We start from the raw sequence: 17,497 nt of genomic DNA on the forward strand, positions 1-17,497 counted from the left end.
AAAAAAAAAAAAAAAAAAAAAAAAAAAAAAAAAAAAAAAAAAAAAAAAAAAAAAAAAAAAAAAAAAAATCTAAAAAATCTAAAAACTACCTTAAAATTTTAAAAAATTCAATAATACTTTTAATTTTAAAAAAAAAATAAAGAAAAAAAAAACCTTTAAATTTTAAGGCAAATTAAAAAAAATGATAATATTTTATTTCATTAATACACCAAGGGTATGTGTTTAAAAAAATCTTTTTAATTTAAAAATAAAAAAGTATTTAATAATTTTAGGGTTATTTTGTGAGTATTTTTAATAAGATTTTTAAGTTTTAAAAAGTATCTAATAAATTTTTAAATTTTTAATTTTACATAGTTTGAAATACAAATTTTGTACCAAATATATCATTAATTTATTCATATAAAATTCAACGGATTAATTTTTTTTATTAAATTTATCAAATGCTTGGTAAATACAAAATTGAAAATTTTAAACACATTAAATACAAAATTTAAAATTTAGAGGCTTATTAGACACGTTATAAAAAAATTAAGATATTTATTAGATTTTTTAAAAATTTAAAGACCATGAACTTATAATTTAACCTTAACTATTTAAACATTTAAAAGGTAACAAAATATACCATACATTCATGAGTTACAGTGAACTATATATATATATATATATATATAATATGAGTTCCAATAGATCCATGAAACTATCTTAAGAAACAAAGGACATTAGCTTCGAAAATTTGAATATAATCACCTAAAAAAAAATCATACCACATAACACCCAACATAGAGATGGATAAATTCCTCGAATAATACAGTAATAAATAGCTGTCCAACCGGGTAGTATCTATGGGGTAACTATCTAGAACCCAGTTGAAGGTATCTAACCGATTTTAAAAAGTCACAGGCTTTGCCAGCCTACATATAACTCAATTGGTTAAGATGTTAATTCCCAACCAAAAAGTCACACATATAACTCAATTGGTTAAGATGTTAATTCCCAACCAAAAAGTCACAACTAGACATGTTACGGTCTTACCAAACTAAAAAAAAACATAGAATTTAAATATCTTAAGTAGGTAGCTAGCATGAAGTTTTATGCCAATCTAAGATTAATATAATACAAGGTAGCAATACATTCATCAACATCCATTAAACTAAGTTGCGTAAAATCTACCAATATGAGCATAGATAAACGATAATTGCCATACTCCTTTCCTCGAGGTCGAGGATCAAATCCTCGTATCACACGATATTGTACTAAAAAAAAACAAAGTCAGTGCATTCACATCCTCAACCGGATTTGTCTTGTGATTTTGGAAGAAAAAACTGTCCTAATCAAGTTCTCAACTGTATTAGAAAAAAGCTACAAGACAACATCCAAAGAGTCATCATTCTTAGTGTCTAACATCCTTCAAAAGACGAGCATGCCATCAGAGAGATTTAAGTGCAAATCATGCATAAGGCAAAAGGTAAAGATAAATGGTTGATGTAGCCGAGGATTGACTAATACAAAATCATGAACTTTAGTGTAACGGTCTAAGCCCACGTTAACATATATTATCATTTTTGGACTTTCCCTTTCGAACTTCACCTTAAGGTTTTAAAATGTGTTTGTTAGGGAAAGGTTTACACACCCTTATAAAGAATGTTTCATTCTCCTCTCCAACCGATGTGGAATCTCACATTTGGGGTTTTGAGAATGAACGTGCCAGAAAAGAACAGCTTGTCTTTGGTTACTTTTCGCTTAAAGCATCCATAGCAACAAAACAAAGCCCGAGCTAGTTCTACAACAAATCTTACAGAAAAAGCAGCAAACTTATTGATGCTTGTAAAGGGTAGTTTATGCAGAGCATTATATTAGCAGAAACTCACATCGAAACTAGTTCTTGACTTATGCAACATTAGCCAACTTCAAATCATACAAATGTTCCATGAAATGAGATGACTAAGTATATATACACGTGATTCACCATCCCCCAATATAACAGCAAAAGGTAAACTCTGAATAGAATGGAATTCAAGATTTAATAGAAGATATAGCTAAGTTCAAAACTGACCCAAGAACTTAAAAGCTGATAAGTTATGGTAAATTTAATTATATCACAACTTCAACAATAAAATACACATACTTGGCTCTTGCTTCAGTCATCAACTTCACAGCCCCTGAATTTGATTTCTTTTCCTCTGGTTCCTTGTTGAATATGACGACAGTTTGACAAGTTCAACCCTGCACCATTCACTTGCTTGTTTGTTGGTTTTGCTTTTATAAATAAGAATTACAAGAAGGTGTAACAGCCAACCTCACCGCTCGGAGATATTGTCATCTTTGGACTTTCCTTTCTGGGCAGCTTCTCCTCAAGGTTTTAAAACGCGTCTACTACTAAGGAGAGGTTTCCACACCCTTATAAGGAATGATCCATTCCCCTCCCCAAGCGACGTGGGATCTCACAGAAGGAACCCAGTATCAACCTAGTATCAGGTGCAAGTAACTAGATTGAAAACTTTCTCCGTTATGAAGTATTCAATTCCATTGCAGATATGCACGTATTATTTAATTTCTGCAAGTAGGTAAGCATGCTAATATCCCTTGTGAAGAAAAACCAAAAGCATCTCAAAGAATAAACTGGAAAAGCAAAATTATCCTCTTTCTTTAGTTCAAAACAATTACGAACAAGACATAAATTCATGAGCTCTGGAACTCTTAGCGATTCAACCACAACTACAAATCACAAAAACAATGGAGCTCAAGCAAACTACACTTTTCTCATTTTACATTCTAAAGAAGAACAAAAAGAGGGATCACTACACTATGTCACAAAATCAACACATTCCAAACTAATAAATCCAACTAGCATTCATGAAGATGAATCCTAACTACTGCTTCGATGTCTATAGACAATACGGCCTTTATTAGAATCATAACGACTAACTTCAACCCTAACCCTATCACCAGGCAAAATACGCACAAAATTCTTCCGAATTTTACCACATATGTAGCCAAGAATGAGATCTTCATTATCCAATCGAACTCTGAACATTCCATTGGGGAGAGAATCGACGATAGAGCCTTCGTAGCTCCATTTCTGCTCCGTGCTGTCGCTTTTTGGAGGCTTTGCCATGAGCGCGAACCTTGCCGGACCATGGGAAGGGTTACGAAGGAACTGGGAGGTCGAAAAAGCGATCGATACGACGGAGAGATGCGATTTAATGGCAGGAAAAAAGAGAGTGGACGGCGGCCGGGAGTGGAGCTGAAGGAGAGGGAAACGGAGGAGATTGGTGCTCGACATTTTTGCTCCGCCTTCTGTGTTCTGAAGTTTGGCGGGGGAAGGGAGTGAGCGCCAATACTAATTGTATTAATTAATTAATTTTATGAAAAAAATAAATAAAGGTTTTGATGAAACTTGGGCTTGGTTTCGCTTGGGCTTCAATTGGGCTCGGTCAGGCCCAATTACAAAATAAATAGCCCGGTTTTGAAAAATAGACAAAGCGCACGTGCACAACAATTACATTATCTTTCCATATTTGCCCTCGGAGGTGATCTCCCCCTTAGGGATGGTGTAATTTAAATCTTTTTAAATCCATTTAAATTTTAAGTTCCCTAAATTAGCCATACCCTTAATTTGATTTTTTTTAGTTTAAATTATGAAATCTCATTAAAAAATAAATTTCATATTTACTATTTGTTTAATTATTTTACAATTTTAGTCTATCCATTAGTTGACTAACCAATCAATTAGCTCTTGCTTTACACTAAACACAGAACCGATATGGGATCTCACGTCCACCTTCTTTGGGGCCCAGCATCTTCGACCAGTGCTAGCTTTGATACCATTTATAACAGCCCAATTCATTTTCCTCTCCAACTGATATGATTGGATCTCACGATCCACCTCCCTTGGGGGCCTAGCGTCCTCAACCGGTGTCTAGCTTTGACCATTTGTAACAGCCCAATTCGCTCTCCTCTCCAACCGATATGATCGAATCTCACAATCCATCTCCCTTGGGGGCTCAGCGTCCTCGACCGGAGTCTAGCTTCTATACCATTTGTAACAGCTCAATTTGTTCTTCTTTCCAACCGATATGATCGAATCTCACAATCCACCCCCCTTGGAGACCCAGTGTCCTCAACTAGTGTCTAGCTTTGATACCATTTGTTTCAGTCCAAACCTATCCACCACTAGCAAATATCATCCTCTTTGAACTTTCCCTCCTAGACTTCCTCTTAAAACGCGTCCACTAGAGAGAAGTTTTCACACAAATGTTTCATTTCCTAACTACCTGCATCGGACAGAAAGACCCTATGAAAATGTTTCATTTCCTAACAGACCCTATGAAACTTCATTGTTCCCTTTCCTGCGCAGCTTAGGTGGAGGGCAAAGGCCCCCTTCCAAGGGGCCCGAGCCATCAGTGAGATACCACTCTAGAAGAACTAGAATTCTTACCTTGTGTCAGGACCTACGGGCCAAGGTACTATCTTGTTCTCCGTTCTCCTCTCTAACCGATATGGGATCTCACAACAATTCAGCAAACTGATCGATCAATCAATCGAGAAGAGAGAAGATAAAATTCAAATATTTGATAAAAAAAAGAAGCATAAAGATCTATTATTACCATGAGAAACAAAAAATGAAACAGGTTATAACAATGTCTCATAGCCTGTTGGAAGGTAAAGACCTTCTCCTCCAGTGCATATAGAAGCAAGCTTATGTACAAAATTAGAGATCATATATGTTCATTATGACAAAATTATAGACATAGGGCAGCAGCAAGATCTACTATGATTCCTCTAAACTCTAAACTACTCTCGACATCTATCAACACTCGACTTCGTTTCAGTTAGACGTTAACACGTTCAAAATCTATCCCAAAACCAACTTCTCGACATCGTCGCCTTCCAAGCTTTCTAATTCAGCTTTACTACCCCTAGCTGATGATTGCTCTTTTGCATTTGATACCGACGTCGATAGCGGTTGCAAGAACTTCTCGCAGTCACTGACCCCAATTCTTTTAAAAGTCTCAACGAGCCGACTCAAAACATGGTTCACGCATTGCTTAAAATGGTCCGAGCAGCTCTTGTTGCTCGGTTTGAGATCTTTAACTCTGTCTTTCACTAGAGATCCTACCTGAGCACCACCTATATATGCTTTACATGCCACCAGAATGTCATGAGCCCTTTTGAAGAAATGTCCCCTAACAAAGTCCTCAAAATGCTGCAGCAAAAGAAATTCTAAACTTATTCAACAACATACAACAACATCGTTTATGATCGAAATTCGATGAAGCTCTTGCTACATTGGTTTAGCGTTTAAACCGAAATAAGCTCAAGACGCCATCACTTGATACTATAGTCAACATACTAAAGCTCCAAAACAGGAAAAGAAGTCTAGAACCATACCTTTGGTGGCCTCCTGATGTTAAACACCATGGTTTTAATAGACAGGATGTACGCCTCCTCATTATACCGTTGAGACCTATTCTCGCCTGCAACCGATCCACTTTGATATGCATACCCGGGCTCGTTAAAGTAAGGCTTTGTATTCAAGATCAACCCTTGGATAGAGACGAGAACCTGAAGCATGGTCGACATGCCAGGAACCCAATTCTCATTTCCACTGCCACGCCACGTGTTAAGCAGACTTAGACATACTTTCCCACAATTATACAAGTTCGGGTTAAGTCGAAGGCCCTTAGAGTGGTAATAGACATGCTGCATTGAAGAAAACAGTGTCTGTAAGAAATTTAAGCACAATATAGTAATAAGTGAAATCTCGACACCGAAAAAAGAACGTACGGGCGGTAGGTCTGGATAAGCAGTTGGGAAAAATATGTCGAAGAAAAATAATCCATCGTGGTATGGAGTACCCTGTGCTCCTATGATGACAGCCCTCATAAGATCCATTCTTGATTCATACACTCTAACAAATATAGTTTCTGTTCAACAGATTAAGAAAGAGATTACTTAATCTTTTTTTAACATGAATCTATAATATGTTCTAAATAGAGGAAAAGAAATCGAAATCTACCAGGTAAATCGTTCTGCAGGATCTTCCAGTCGTCCTGAATTTTCTTTGTCCATTTCTTCGATGCCTGGCAACAAGAGAAGATCTAAGAACGAACCGGTAAAAACGAATAAGAATGTTCATAAACAGATAATTTTGTTCAAGACTTAGACCTGTTTCATGCTAAAACCTTTGCTAGTATAGTGATGGTCGGAATGATCGTCAACGGTATCAAATTGTTTAAACTGCTCGAAGTTCCCCAAGATTTCGTCCAAGTCTGTGGGTGCAATTGTTTCGTTTATCGAGTCATCTGGATCAATGTTTGGAAGGCTTTTGGTGGAACTCTGAACCCATGGCATATCAACAACTTCTCCAAGAGTAGGAGGAACAAGAGGACTAAATGGACCATAAAGACCTGAAGCCATATGAGGGCCAAAAAATGGCTCCTTGGCTTTCATTTTGGCATAATCTGGCCAATGTGGCATAGGTTGTCCTGCTTCCGGGTGCTTAAAGAATTCCATATACCCAGGGAATTTTGAATGGGGCATACTATGCAAACCAGCTAGCTTCTTTACACTGTCAGCTGTATCAGATGTCTCGCCTCCATTATGTAACTTTATTGCATCAGATGTGTTAATAGAAATGTTATTTAATTCATGTAGCTTCTTTTTACGCTTAAAAGGGTCCAAAAAGCTCCGGGACTTAGCTGCATCGATACCAAGTGCGGAATTTAAGTGACTAACCCCGTATTTGCCCCGGTAGCGAGATGTAGCTGATTTCCTATTTGGTTGAACGTCTTGCGAAGGAAACGATGCAAAAGGTTCGATATCTTCAGGAAGATGGTTCTGAACACCAATGTCAGCCTGCAAGTTTAGGCTATTTGATAAAGCCTCCTTCAGCTGAACATGAGCAGGTGATTTGCCTAGATGATTAACAGGGCCTGGTTCAGTTTGAGGTTCTGCTAATGATGACCACGAGGTGCTAGTTTCAGTGTCGATATTGTTTCCATTTTGACCATGAGGCAGCCATGGTATTGGTGCTTCGATATCAGGAGGAATATCCATATGATCAAAATGGGCTTGCAAAGCTGAATATGCATCCACATCCATGAATTCATCAAATGCCGTCCAGTCTTCATAGTCATTTGATGAATCAGAGAAATGATTGTCTATTTCGACAAAATTATGCGATGCCGAGGGAAAATTAGATTCGTCTTCGTTTGGACTCTCTTGGATTTCCACATCTGGACTAAGTGAATGGCTAGCAAATGTTTCCTGAACAAAATAAAAGCTTTAGCCATAATTATGAATCATTGCAATAGCTGTAACAAGCATACCATGACTGCTTCAATTTACAAAACTTAACTCTTTAACGACTTTATCTTTTATTCATTTTTTTCACAAATAGTGTTTTTTGTTAAAGAACGCGTCAAGTGGTTCGTGCCAAAAAAAAAAAATTGTGAATACAAATTCCAAATACGTAACAACCCAAGTCCACTGCTAGCAGATATTGTCCTCTTTGGACTTTCCCTCAAGGTTTTAAAACGCGTATACTAGGGAGAGGTTTCCATGTTCTCCTCTCCAACCGATGTGGGATCTCCCAATCTACCCCCCTTGGGGGCTAGCGTCCTCACTGGCACACCGCCCGGTGTCTGGCTCTGATGTTATTTGTAACAACCCAAGCCCACCGCTAGCAGATATTGTCCTCTTTGGGCTTTCTCTCAAGGTTTTAAAACGTGTCTACTAGGGAGAGGAGAACAAAGCATTCCTTGTAAGGGTGTGTTTACTAGCGAGAGGTTTCCACACCCTTATAAGGAATGCTTTGTTCTCCTCTCCAACCGATGTGGGATCTCCCAATCTACCCCCCTTGGGGGCCTAGCGTCCTCACTGGCACACCGCCCGGTGTTTGGCTCTGATATTATTTGTAACAGCTCAAGCCCACCGCTAGCAAATATTGTCTTCTTTGGGCTTTCCCTCGAGGTTTTAAAACGTGTCTACTAGGGAGAGGAGAACAAAGCATTCCTTATAAGAGTGTGTCTACTAGGGAGAGGTTTCCACACCCTTATAAGAAATGCTTTGTTCTCCTCTCCAACCGACGTGGGATCTCACACATAAAATGTCAATAACTTTGACCTTAACAACCACTGGATCACATTTCGTAAAAATAACTTCAGAAACAAAAGAAATAATTAATCTTTAGACGTCGGCTCTAGTATGAACTTTGTGTGATATTCTTCAAGAGCATATATAGTGATGCCTTATCCTCTCAATTCTTTGTAATCATCTTAAACTAAATCATATTTCCTATATTTCCAAAAGAAAAGTGGAACATAGATATGCAAGAAGACACCAATCAAGCAATGAACGAAAGCTTTTGATAACAAACCTTCAATTGATGATCACTATGCTGATATATACCCTTTCCTTTGTCATTTGTGTCAAAATCGTCATGATTAAACACGGCATTGTTGGAAGCTTCATCTTCGTCAACATCAACCCTGTCGAGCAAATTAATCTGGAAGGGGAAAGGGCGTGGTAAAACAAAGAAAGATATTAGAATGGACATAATTGTGCATCAATCCTTCATTGAACTATCAAGGTGATCAAACAAAACTGTGTATAAACGCAGTCGCACGAGTCGAAAAAATGAAAGAACCGAATGAGTTTAATGCACAAAGAAAGAACATAGATGGTTAGAAACCATGAAAGCGAGAAGCTGAAAGAACGAAAGGGAAAGGGCGATTGCAGGACATGGCTTCTTCCAGCAGCAAAGCTGAACCAATAAACGTCCAGACGACAAAGATGTCGGAAGCATCAGAAGAATCTAAAGTTTAGCTTATAAAAGCACATTGAACATTGAAACATTGAAACATTGCTCATTCTCATGCAATTTCTTTTTGTCAGCGCTACACACTGAACTGACACTTCACTTTAAACTTCACTCTCTGCCACTCCATAACATTATGATCGATCTTTAACTTATTAAAAACTTTCAGTTCATATTATAATATTTGGATCTTTATCCCCAAGAAGATTTGGATGAAGACATATGAGAGTTAACTGCAACAACAGCGAGATGATCACTTAGCTGATGATTTTCATCAAACCAAACCAAAATCGAAATGGCTTTTAAAAGATTTCATACACTAAATGTCTCTGAAAAATTGGATTCTAATAATTCAAGGCCACATAATGCTCCAAACAAGAGGCTGCTACAGTAGAAAGCGACAATCAAGCGTCACTTCCACTCAGTTCATACGTTTGATAAAAATCCAAGCATGCAACGATACAAAGTAGAAGAAAATCAATCAAGAAACTACACATTATGGCATACACTAACTCCAATTCGACAACCAGCCTCCAGACAAGAACACGATCGCAATACCCACAATTCCAAACAAGAGTTTACGAACAACCCACTTAAAAAAATCCCACACACATCTCATAAATTTCAATAATCCGCAATGGGTCAGTCTCAAAAGTTGAAAACTGAGTCAACCCAAAAATTCATACAAAATGATATACAGAATACTCGACGATCAAACCAAAAACATCGATCGCGAGCAAAGTATTAACGAAAGCAAAACAATCACATGTAAATAGAGAGCAAAAAATCCATACCCCTTGATCTTTGAGCATATTGGGAGGCCGTTTGATCATCGGCTCGGTTCCTAAAACCTGGGGTTTCGGAGACCCAGAAGAACTAGACCCAGATACTTCTTGTTTCCTGATGCCATAGAAAGAAAGATAACAATCGGATAAATTAGGGAAGAACAGGAAGAAACAGAGAGGGAGAGGGAAAGAAACTTAAAAGTAAAAAGAAGCATAGAAAACTAAAAACTGATAGAGAAAATGGAAGACTTGGAATTGATCGAGGAATTGTTGGGGAACGACGGCTCCATTTGAGGATCGGCTTAAGCTTACAACACAAATGGAGGATTATGAATGGTTTGATCGAAGCTTGGCTGTGGGCGAGTGAGTTAAAAATGGCGGCTTGCCTCGTAAAATGGGCTTACAGTCTGATTGTCCGCTTCTACTATTGTTTGTGATTGGTAGCCAGAAAGGGACCGAGAGAAACCCACCAAGAAAACTTAAATAAATATATATTTTTTAAAATATAAAAATTGGGGATTTAATTATTTTAATTTAGGTTATATGAAATGAGTTTATAAAATTAAAAAAAAATTATAAAAAAAAATGTAATTTTGAATTTTAAATTTGTTAGTTACAAATTTATATTTCAAAATTGTTAAAAAAAAAATCAATTTAAATTTGAAATATATGAAAAATAACAGAAATAAAATCTGGCACTTTTAAAATATTATTATTTAATATTTTTCATTTTCAAATTATTTATTTTGTTTTTTTTTAATATAATTCCATTGATTAAAATTGGTCCAATTCTTGGAAATTAGTATAGAGTTAAATTAATTATTTGTCCTAAATATTTATGGAAATTGTTATTTAGTATAGAGTTAAATTAATTATTAATGAATTCAAATAAAAACAAATAAACATTTTTATGCTAAACATCAATTAAGTAATGTTGATATTTAAATAATTTAATTTAATTACTGAAATAATTAAATAAGTGTAATATTAATTTCAATAATAAAATTTTATATTAAATAATTAAGATAATATAAAATGCTAATTGCAAGTGTATGGTTAAAAGTTAATGAGTCTAAATAACATATTTATATTTAATAAATATTAATCTATTAATTGGTTAATTAAGTTATATTTTATTGCTATATATCCACAAAACAAAATTTCATTATATAGGAAGGGTATTAGAAATTTGAGGTTTTGATATACTTTATATCATAAATTAGGTGTATCGTATATTAATAATATATCTAATGAATTTTCTATTTCGCATATAAATAAAACATTGATGTATCAATAATAGTACATACTTGAAATTCAAACGAGTTCTCATACATTTTTTCTAAAGATGTTCAAACGTCCACTATCAGTGATACAACTTCTACTCTGATAAGCAGCATGTGACCGCTCGTTAAAGATGTTGCATTTGGGAGTGATCTTTCAAAATTGTCTTTCATTCCAAGCATAACTTTTATCCATGCTTCATATTTGCCTGTAGTTTGCTTCTAGAAATGTAACCCCGTCTCCTCACTCAATTCCATGAGTTTCTTATCCATTCTCATTGGATCACGACGGGGAGCAAATCAAAATACTTAAAATGCATTTTTGAACGAGTATTAACAAACTATTGAAACACCAACATTATACTTGGTATGAATTTCGAACAATTGTTGATAAACTATTATTGATATACTTGAAATCGCATCGTTGAATGAGTGTTGATATACTACTTATGCAATAACGATACATTTGAAATACACATTTTGAATAAATACGATAGACTATGCATACATCAATATCAATATCGTGTAAGAACATGTGACCGCTCGTTAACTCAAGCGTGTAAGTGGTCGTGACTCGAACACAAAAAGTTATATATACTATGTGGCTATGAGGCTGTCATATGAAAGAAAACAAATTCAAGTATGTTATCCTTAACCATAATGAGATTAGCAGCAACATCAGGTTGAGTGGCAGTGGCTAAGTGAAAGAAAGATTCTAAAGAACATACTCTGTTTAGATAGAAGCAGGAAGAACATGGCTTTGAGGAGATCGTCCCAAATCCAGCAAATGCCCTGCCCTTATCAAAAGCCAGAGATGTTATGCAGAATCTGGAAGTTCAAAACCAACAAGAAGGTGTCAAAGCCAACATATTACAGTAATAAAGTTCCATAATGAGTACAGAATTGAATTCTGCAAGAAAACCAGCAGAGAATGAGAGAATTGGTGACAAGGAAGTGTTCAGGACTTCCATGTCCAGGTAATGTTTATGCCACAGGAAGAAACTTTCATATAGACAACAGAAATCAATACATATATATATATATCAACAATTTCCAGGACAAAATGGCATCAGACAATGCTCTGAATCTAAACAGATCTCCCTGTATTGAGATGTAAAATTTGAGGGAATTAGAATGAGAATGAAACTAAAAATGTCAAAGGGCAAAAGGAAAAAAGAACATTTTCTTCTTTATGTGAATGGAATTAGAACAAATTCTCCTCTCTATGTGCAGCAATAACTTTACGATGCCGCTTGGAACTGGACCTCTTATCACTTCTTCCCCGCTTGGAAGGATTTCTCTTTACTGGCGGAGACTTTAGAACAATATGAGGCTTAGAAACAGGGGGCGGAGGACGGCCAATGGACACCGGCGGAGGACGGCGGATAACTGGTTTGACAGGAGGCGGTGGCATGTGTTCCAGTATTTCTCTATGATATGTCTGTAGATGAGAAAGGGGAAAGAGCAGAATGTCAAGAATCATTTTTCTCAAATAGAAAGGCATGTTCATAGAATTATGTGTTCTAGCAAACTGAATTAAACTATGCATTGTTAATTATGATTAGGATATTTACAGTCCAAGAACATGTATTACACAAAAAGAGTTCAAGACCTGTATTACAAAATTGCGCCTTTCACAGTCCAAGAACATGTTAACGCTCCAATTGACTTTAGACATTATCTTATCTCTCACCATTGAGAAGCTTAACTGATCTCTTGAAGTAAAACGATCGACTTCATTGAACCAAAGGCAAGTGAATAAATTTGTTATAGGAATATGTTCTCGAATTATAACACATCCTTCAGGAACATCTGCAAGAAGTCCAATGCAGCGCCAAAAAGATGGTGAAACATACAGAGATAGGTTTTGCATACATAAAAAGAAGGCGTGGAAAAACAGAACTGATGCTCATACCACTAGTTATAGGAAGCTTAGCCAAAGAATATGGGGTTAAACCCTCGCTAACATAAAAATCAATCTGCTCATCAATGGAGGAATTGTCATATTTTCCAGCAGCTTTATTAGCCATAGCCTCTTCAAAGACGTCAAATCGTTTATAATGTCTTGAAATAGCAAAAGTTGCATTTTGACGCCACAGGAACCTACCATGACAGTTTACATAAAAATGCACCACAGTTAAAAATACTTTATGGCGATAAAGCTTAAACAAGCACCCAAACATATATCAGCATAGAACCTACAAACGAGAATCAAGCCAGCAAATATTCTGAAATGATCCACGGGTAAACATCGTGTATAAGAAGCGAACAAACCCGTTATTATGTCGATTAAGATATGATGTAAGGACATAAAAAGTATTCTTCTGTAAAACGATGAACCCTATATATCCATCCAGGCATTTCAAAGGTTTTAACTAAAGAGAACACTGGACCAGTTGTTACAATGGCTCTTAATTGTTCAAATTTAGTGGTCACTCACTAAACATAAAAATAAATAAGATCCAGTCATTACTTCCACGCAAATAGTTTTTTAATGGAACTGAACAATCTCGAGTGCGAATTGGATTCATAAAACAAAGTGCGTCAAACAGTTCAAAAAATATTGGACAATCAAATATCTGAAAAAATGCAAATTTCCCGCGTAAGTAATATTGAACTGTAACGAAACAAAGCTCATAATCTCATTTATTATCTTGTTAAATCAGTTGAATCAAGAAGACCATTGGCGAATCGCCAACCTATTTTGTACTCTTACCTTCCAGGCATTGCAGTCATTACTTCTACACAAATAGAGCACTAAATGTTTTTCTTTATTAGAAACTGAGCTTTCACGGAAAAAATAAAAGAATGTATAAGGACATACAAAAAAACAAACCCACGATCTCCAAACTACCCATGAATGGTTCTTTCGAAGAACTCTCAGCCCCTTAGTACTCCTAACATGTTAATCTAACAACTCAAAAAATAGGGGAGGGAAAAAAAATGCAACAGTATTCCCTTATCCCGAAAGGGATAGTTCAAGAGCACCTTCTCAAAGACAATCTCTATTACGATCCAAAGCAATCCCAAACGAACTAAAGCGCATAGTCCAAAGTGAGTAAGAAAGCTAGAACTCTCACAATAAATGGTCAATATCCTCCTCCTTCCGCTTGAAAAGAACACATCATTCTACAACACAAAAAGAAGAATGCCTCAGAATGAATACAGTCTTGGATGTTCACCCTCTCACACAAAAGTTGCAAAGCAAGGAATTTAACTTTCTTAAAAAATTTGACCTTCTAGAGAGAGGAGAAAGATAAGGCACCCTGGGAGGGAGAAGAGGAGCAGAGGATATAGAAAAACGATCGACAAGAGAAACCATCCAACATGTTATGCTCCAAAAGCCATAAATCCCTTCCCCTTGAATTGGTCAACTAATTTGGAAAGAAGAAAGAAGGGAAGCCACCTCCAAAGTCTCTTGGTTAGTGAGGGGGCGAGGAAAACCCAGAGAAAGTGAGGGGAAGTATAAGAGGAAGACAATACAGAGGCCACCGAGTGCGCCTCTTAACTAACAAATGATAAAATTGTGGAAACAACGCACAAAGGGGCTTTTCTCTCACCCAAGAATCCTCCCAAAAAGTAAATATTTGAACCAATTACCAAGACTTTAACGCACTTATAGAATAAAGGAAAACCCAAAACATTATCAGTCTAAAGGTTTTTGCTTCAACCCTTAAACCCACCACCTGAAACCCACTCAAAAGAAGGGTGCATATGGAGTAGTTAAGAAAAAAACTGTAACCGGTGATGGAAAGATCATACCGATAGGATAAACGCTTTCTTCTCTTATTCACAATTTCTGTTTAGAAAAAGTTCTAGAGCAATGCTTATTCCAAGAATCAGGGATATTGATGCGCTAACTAATTCAATCACAGCTGATATGTATTCAATTGCAAATAGAACACTGGTTAATTGAACTGTTAGCAAATTCGAACCCCTAGCGGCCTATTCTGACGTAGCTGATTCTAGACCAGCCGATGAAATTGCAGCTACTTCGAAAAAAAAAAAGCCTATTTAGGCTATGTAAAGGGATCGGCTTCCCAGAAAGGTTAATGAGGATTGGATTCATCCCCAGACCATACTTACTCACAATGATCCTATACCAGAAACCATGTGATTCCATGAAGAAGTGTCATGACCGTTTTGCTAACAGTGTCTCGTTATGTATTCTTGGGTTGCCAATACCTAACCTTCCTAGCTCCATGAGCTTTGAAACTGCACCTCATTTGACCAGGATCCGCAATAAATATGGATGGATAAAGATGTTTTGCAAGAAGAAAAATCGTTAACAGAAGAACGGCCATGCTATGGAAAAATTAAACTAAATAACTACCGGACATGAGGGACAAAAATTATTATAGTAAGCAAGTGGGAAGCTTAAAAATCAGCAACTTTTAATTTCATGCTTTAGAAGTCTCAAGGCCCACGGAAAATAAAACATTGGACGTACCTCTCAAGAATTTGAAATGGATCTACAGCAAGCTGAAGTTTTCCATCTATCCATATTGAGTATTGAATGTTAGGGAAAAGCCTATGCAGAAGAAGCTTGGGGATCTGCCACAATTAGATCAAGTAAAACCCAAAGAACCCACCATATTCCATAACATTTCCAATCAAATACAACAAAGAAAAAGAAAAAGAAAATCTGTATGGTCTGTTAATATATTGACTACGATTAAAAGGGGCACAAACATCCATTGATTAATATTTTAACAGTTCAATACTTCAATGCAGAAACTGTCAGGGTAAGATTATATCTAAAGAGTAAATGTTCACAGGACTCCAGTAATGATGCTCACTTTGGCGCTAAGTTCAGTCCTATTAACTATTCTAAAAAAATAAACAGGGATTTATAATTTTATCAATTGGGTTCTCTCAGTTGTATCATGTTATCTGCCGGGTGTTCTCTTGTTGGTTTTCTCGTTCCCAGCCAACATCTAAATATGTAGAAGTCACAAAGGTTCTCGTCCTACCTACAATAATGTTATGTGTTTTCTAGCTGGGGATTGTGAATATCTTGGGTTTTTAGAGGACACGTTCCAATGTCCCAAAACAGAATAACTAAATATGCCAATTAATTTGACTCTGGACCATCACAACCTCAATGTTAAGTCTCTTGACTTTCTGCTTTATGACTATTTGGTCCCTGAACTTTAAAAAACGTCTAACGGGCCTTAAATTTTCAATTTTCAATTTTGTGTCTAATATGTCTTCGATCTATTTAACATTTTTCAAAATTTTACACACTTGCTAAACACAAAATTGAAAGATTTGGGACCCATTAGACATAAAATTCAATTTTATATGTATTAGATCAATTGACTTTTAAAAATTTTGGAATAAGTCATTTACCTATTAGATATTTTTAAAGTTAAAGTACCTATTAGACACAAAATTGAAAGTTTAAGAACTTGTCGAACACTTTTTAAAATTCAAAGACCAAATACACACAGACATGAAAGTTCAGAACTAAATCCTTAAGTGGCATTATATACACTTTAAAACTACGTGTAGAGTTTGGCAATGAGTTAAGAAATGGGTAGCATAAAATTTTTGTTAGATTAACACAAATTTAACAAAGACAAGTGAAATGGACTTTGGAAAAGGTTTTAAGAGAAAAAGAATAGAATATTTGAAAAGTGTTGAAACCAAATTAAGATGTTTGAAAGTATAAAGAAAAAATGAAATAAGCTTGAAAGTTCAATGTCTGAAACAGGATTTAGTCCCAATATTAATGACAACAGAACGCTAGCTTTAAAATTTGATTATCAGTGCACCGTGGGAAAAGAAGACAGAAAGTAATAGAGAAAAATAGGCCCGATGATTTATGCTCCTTTCACTTCTAAGTCATGCATAGAAACAAAATTGTCACCTAAGCATCCAATTAACAGTAAAGGGCATAAAGGAATTCCTGTTGCAGAAAGAAGAAACAAAGAAGAGTATAGCTTCAAAAAGTTTTGAACAAAAAAGATCGTGGCCAATGAGGATGCCACTCCGTCACATCTACACACCCAGAGTGTTATCATTCGAAAAAGGGAAAGTAGTAGGTTTCTACACAGGGCTAGGAAGTGAACTGAGTTTCAATTATCATCAGCATTCATATAACTTGTTAATAATTAAACAACCCTCTCCACCCAAAAATCCACAAAATGACCAAGATCCAAGCATCCAAAGAGCTTTAAGCTAAAAAATGGCATGCATTTTATCAGAGTTGTTTTGGCAGATTATGAAATGATGGCAATGACGACAATACACACAAGCAAGCCAGTAAAGGCAATGTTTTGGAGATGTGCACTCTTTTCAGATTTGGGTTAGGTTCATTGACCTTTTTGGAATGGATGCTGGCTCCTTCTCAGAGTTGGCATGGTATGATGGAGTATGTAATTTTACATCCTCTCTTTCACAATACAAATCGTCTTCTATGGCAGGCTACATTTTTTGGCTATTTGAATATTAAGTTAGAGACGAATAGGAGTCTTTCGAGTATTTATATTCTAAATCATTTTTAGTGTTTCTCTTTGGTCCACATGGTCAAGCCTTTTCGCTACTACCTTTGTTTCTGAATTTGATTGCTACTTCTTGGAGCTCTTTTTTTTTTTTTTTTTTTTGGT

The 17,497-nt window shown here is 35.9% G+C and overlaps 4 protein-coding genes across 7 annotated transcripts in view; all 4 read right to left on the minus strand.

Moving 5' to 3' along the window:
• Positions 1 to 2,340, minus strand: part of LOC111443300 — a 3,427-nt gene extending 1,087 nt beyond the window's left edge. The window contains exons 1-3 of one of the 3 annotated variants that reach the window (XR_002710461.1): positions 2,297 to 2,340; positions 2,126 to 2,223; positions 972 to 1,322 (exon numbers count right to left, since the gene is read on the minus strand). The gene's annotated coding sequence lies outside the window, so the exon portion shown is untranslated. Of the gene's footprint in view, positions 1 to 971; positions 1,328 to 2,125; positions 2,237 to 2,296 lie in introns of those variants that run through there. The other 2 variants (XR_002710460.1, XM_023081063.1) reach the window with 2 other exon arrangements.
• Positions 2,341 to 2,615: 275 nt separating this feature from the next.
• Positions 2,616 to 3,332, minus strand: LOC111443299 (translation initiation factor IF-1, chloroplastic-like). The gene has a single exon (XM_023081062.1). The coding sequence runs from the start codon at positions 3,281 to 3,283 to the stop codon at positions 2,867 to 2,869; it is 417 nt and encodes a 138-aa protein (XP_022936830.1). The 5' UTR covers positions 3,284 to 3,332; the 3' UTR covers positions 2,616 to 2,866.
• Positions 3,333 to 4,577: 1,245 nt separating this feature from the next.
• On the minus strand, positions 4,578 to 9,975 carry LOC111443352. The gene is made up of 8 exons (XM_023081135.1): positions 9,856 to 9,975; positions 9,616 to 9,721; positions 8,381 to 8,509; positions 6,169 to 7,269; positions 6,020 to 6,083; positions 5,788 to 5,927; positions 5,392 to 5,703; positions 4,578 to 5,206 (listed from the first exon to the last, which is right to left on the minus strand). Exons 1-8 carry the CDS (start codon positions 9,894 to 9,896, stop codon positions 4,856 to 4,858), a joined length of 2,244 nt encoding a protein of 747 aa, XP_022936903.1. The 5' UTR covers positions 9,897 to 9,975; the 3' UTR covers positions 4,578 to 4,855.
• Positions 9,976 to 11,604: 1,629 nt separating this feature from the next.
• Positions 11,605 to 17,497, minus strand: part of LOC111443138 — a 9,474-nt gene continuing 3,581 nt past the window's right edge. For both annotated transcript variants that reach the window (XM_023080802.1, XM_023080803.1), the window contains exons 7-10: positions 15,337 to 15,440; positions 12,802 to 12,989; positions 12,499 to 12,698; positions 11,605 to 12,327 (exon numbers count right to left, since the gene is read on the minus strand). In XM_023080802.1, the coding sequence (XP_022936570.1) occupies positions 12,091 to 12,327; positions 12,499 to 12,698; positions 12,802 to 12,989; positions 15,337 to 15,440 (729 nt within the window). In that variant the 3' untranslated portion in view covers positions 11,605 to 12,090. The remainder of the gene's footprint in view (positions 12,328 to 12,498; positions 12,699 to 12,801; positions 12,990 to 15,336; positions 15,441 to 17,497) is intronic.

Source organism: Cucurbita moschata, unplaced genomic scaffold, assembly GCF_002738365.1.
Source record: "Cucurbita moschata cultivar Rifu unplaced genomic scaffold, Cmos_1.0 Cmo_Scf00005, whole genome shotgun sequence".
Lineage (NCBI taxonomy): Eukaryota > Viridiplantae > Streptophyta > Magnoliopsida > Cucurbitales > Cucurbitaceae > Cucurbita > Cucurbita moschata.

What these genes read in the sequence shown, in the direction of transcription:
- LOC111443299 (XM_023081062.1), bottom strand. Translation starts at nt 3,283, where the DNA reads ATGTCGAGCACCAATCTCCTCCGTTTCCCTCTCCTTCAGCTCCACTCC.
- LOC111443352 (XM_023081135.1), bottom strand. Translation starts at nt 9,896, where the DNA reads ATGGAGCCGTCGTTCCCCAACAATTCCTCGATCAATTCCAA. An exon ending in ATAGTGATCATCAATTGAAG is followed by an intron (nt 7,270 to 8,380) that starts GTTTGTTATCAA and finishes TATTTTGTTCAG; the next exon opens with GAAACATTTGCTAGCCATTC. An exon ending in CCTGCAGAACGATTTACCTG is followed by an intron (nt 5,928 to 6,019) that starts GTAGATTTCGAT and finishes TCTGTTGAACAG; the next exon opens with AAACTATATTTGTTAGAGTG.